The following is a 2,500-nucleotide window of genomic DNA, read 5'->3' as shown; positions in this document are numbered from 1 at the left end:
TGTAAACACATCTCTACGTCTCTGCTGCAGCTCATGTTGGACCCCGAGGTCAGACAGATCTCCATCGCAGCTCTGCAGCAAGTCCACACAGACGTCCGGGAGTGTGAGAGTGAGTGGCACGCACGCACGCACGCACACACACACACAGTCTACACACACAGTTTACACACACATTTATAATTGTACGCCAAATAATTGCAGATCTTACGTACAAGTTGCGACACGTTGTGAACTTGTAGATCAGCAATTTTTCGGTGCGTGACCCTGGCACAAAACCAACTATAAATCATGGAGAAATAATAGAGGCCAACCTGGTGCTCAAAAGTAGAGATGGGGCGTTTGTGAACGAATCGAGTCTTTTGACCGGCTCTTTGAAATGAACAATGGGATCCGGACGGTTCGCAGTAGGGGGCCGTTCCTTTCTAAATGAACAGTTGTGGAAACAGTACAAACGTTCTTTAGGCTACCATTGTAAAAGTATCAATACTGCAACGTGGAAATACAAAGTAAAGTTTGGAATTAAAATGTACTTTAGTAAAAGTACAAAAGTATCGGTATCAAAATGCACTTAAAAATACCAATAGGCCTAGAAAGAGAATAGTCATTACGCATTATTCTATAAAACCAACATGTGTCTATCGTTTAGCCCAGTGGTTGGGGGCATGAGTACAAGTGGCTAAATATGTCTTTTTACACAATAAGCCCATTCCCAACATGCACCACAATCTTTCATGGGCAGATGTGACTTATGGGGGCTAGTAGTGTTACTGTAAATAGTAATAAAGAAATCACGGCTTATTGTGTCTAAAAAGACATATTCTACCACTTTTTCGAGTCACGTGTTCAAATACTGGATTCTGATTGGCTAAATTCCGGAGGTTATCAGAGGACAACTGCCGCAAAGTTGTGTGTCCGAGATCAATGCGCCTCAGTGTACATCCGGGGACTTCCCCCAACCAACAAATGACGGTGGCAACGGTCCTATGTTTACTAACGTGCATGCTATAGTCGCCGATTTATTTGGATCCAATGCAATCCGCCAACTTTAAAGCCCCTTTTCTCTGAACCTATGCCTTTCTGGAAGCGAACAGCCTCTATTTACGGCCGGAACGGTACTTCTAACTGACGTTAGCTTAGCTGTAAGCTAGACGCATGGATTAGTATGGAGTTGGCGCCATCTGTTGGTGAGTAGAAGATGTTGTTTGTGGAACTATCTGCTGTCTCGCGGAAGTTTTATAGGCAATAATGATTGTAACTTAAGATCCTTGCAAGTTACAACTATGTGTTTTCTTTCATGTATACGGGAAAAAGTGGTAGAAAAGCTATTTACCACTCGGGGTCGGACATTATGCTCTCATAATGTCCTGAGTGAGGTTGTTATCGGACTCGGCTGCGCCTCGTCCGATAACAACCTCACTGCGGACATTATGAGAGCATAATGTCCTCTCACTCGGGGTAAATTGCTTACTTTAGCCACAGTAAATGAAAATATTTAACACTCATCTTTTCTTTTCTCTTATTACAATCTAAATTATGATTGTTGTAAAAACCAAAGTTGTCCTTTGCCTCTAATTCTAACCTCTACACTTCGAAATAACTTATGCCCTGATTCTAATTGTCTCCATAAAACAAACCATCTCCCTTGCCTTGTGAGGTGGACCTTTCTCACACACACACACACACACACACACACACACACACACACACACACACACACACACACACACACACACACACACACACACGTGAGTACCCTTGGAATAAACATCAACGCACATGGATTCAACTTTGATTTACCCTTGTTTATTCTTTTCCCATAACCCATAAATCATTCCATGACAGCCCCCCTCAACCACGCAATTAACTAATGTTCTGTAATCATGAATGGCTTTAATAATTAACAACATATTAACATGACTGTAAAACAACAAGCCATCATTATGTTATTTTCAAGTACGTGAACTTTTCTTCATGACAGTGACTTACGGTAATGTTTCTCGTGAAGGCATGGTCATATTCAAAAGCTTTCAAAAGCGTTGCATCATGTTTGCGGTGTAGTTTACCAGTGGAGCCACAGGGGGCGCTCTGAAACAGAAAACCACAGAGTCAAGGCAGCCCTGTCTGTTAAGTGACCTCTCCTCTCTTCTCCTCTCCTCTCCTCTCCTCTCCTCTCCTCTCCTCTCCTCTCCTCTCCTCATTTACTTAGGAACCCCATGTACCAGCTCAAGACAAGAGTCGATAGCAATGGCAAAATAAGAATTTAGTTGGCAGAGGAGATTTTTCATGGGCCCAACCCGACTACTCTTACAAATGCAGGTTATAGGTTGAGAACCACTGTTTTCGGGAAGGGTCGGAGTGTGTGGGACGTAATTGGAAGTAAATAGATAAATGGTGCGTTTATATAGTGCCTTTATCCAAGGCGCTTTACATAGATTGTGCATTACATTCACCCATTCACACACCCATTCATACACTGATGGCGGAGGAAACCATGCAAGGC

At 42.8% G+C, this 2,500-nt stretch overlaps 1 protein-coding gene across 1 annotated transcript in view; it reads left to right on the top strand.

Annotated features, from left to right (window-relative positions):
* The window catches only part of exoc6b (exocyst complex component 6B), a 204,457-nt gene that overhangs the window by 147,519 nt on the left and 54,438 nt on the right, over positions 1–2,500 (top strand). The window contains exon 19 of the mRNA XM_080741978.1: positions 1–109. This exon is cut by the window's left edge and continues 33 nt beyond it. Within this exon, the coding sequence (XP_080598104.1) occupies positions 1–109 (109 nt within the window). The remainder of the gene's footprint in view (positions 110–2,500) is intronic.

Source organism: Nannobrachium achirus, assembly GCF_963921795.1.
Source record: "Nannobrachium achirus genome assembly, chromosome: 14".
Lineage (NCBI taxonomy): Eukaryota > Metazoa > Chordata > Actinopteri > Myctophiformes > Myctophidae > Nannobrachium > Nannobrachium achirus.
The sequence above is the reverse complement of the archived record's forward strand: the minus strand, read 5'-3'. Positions and strand labels throughout refer to the sequence as shown.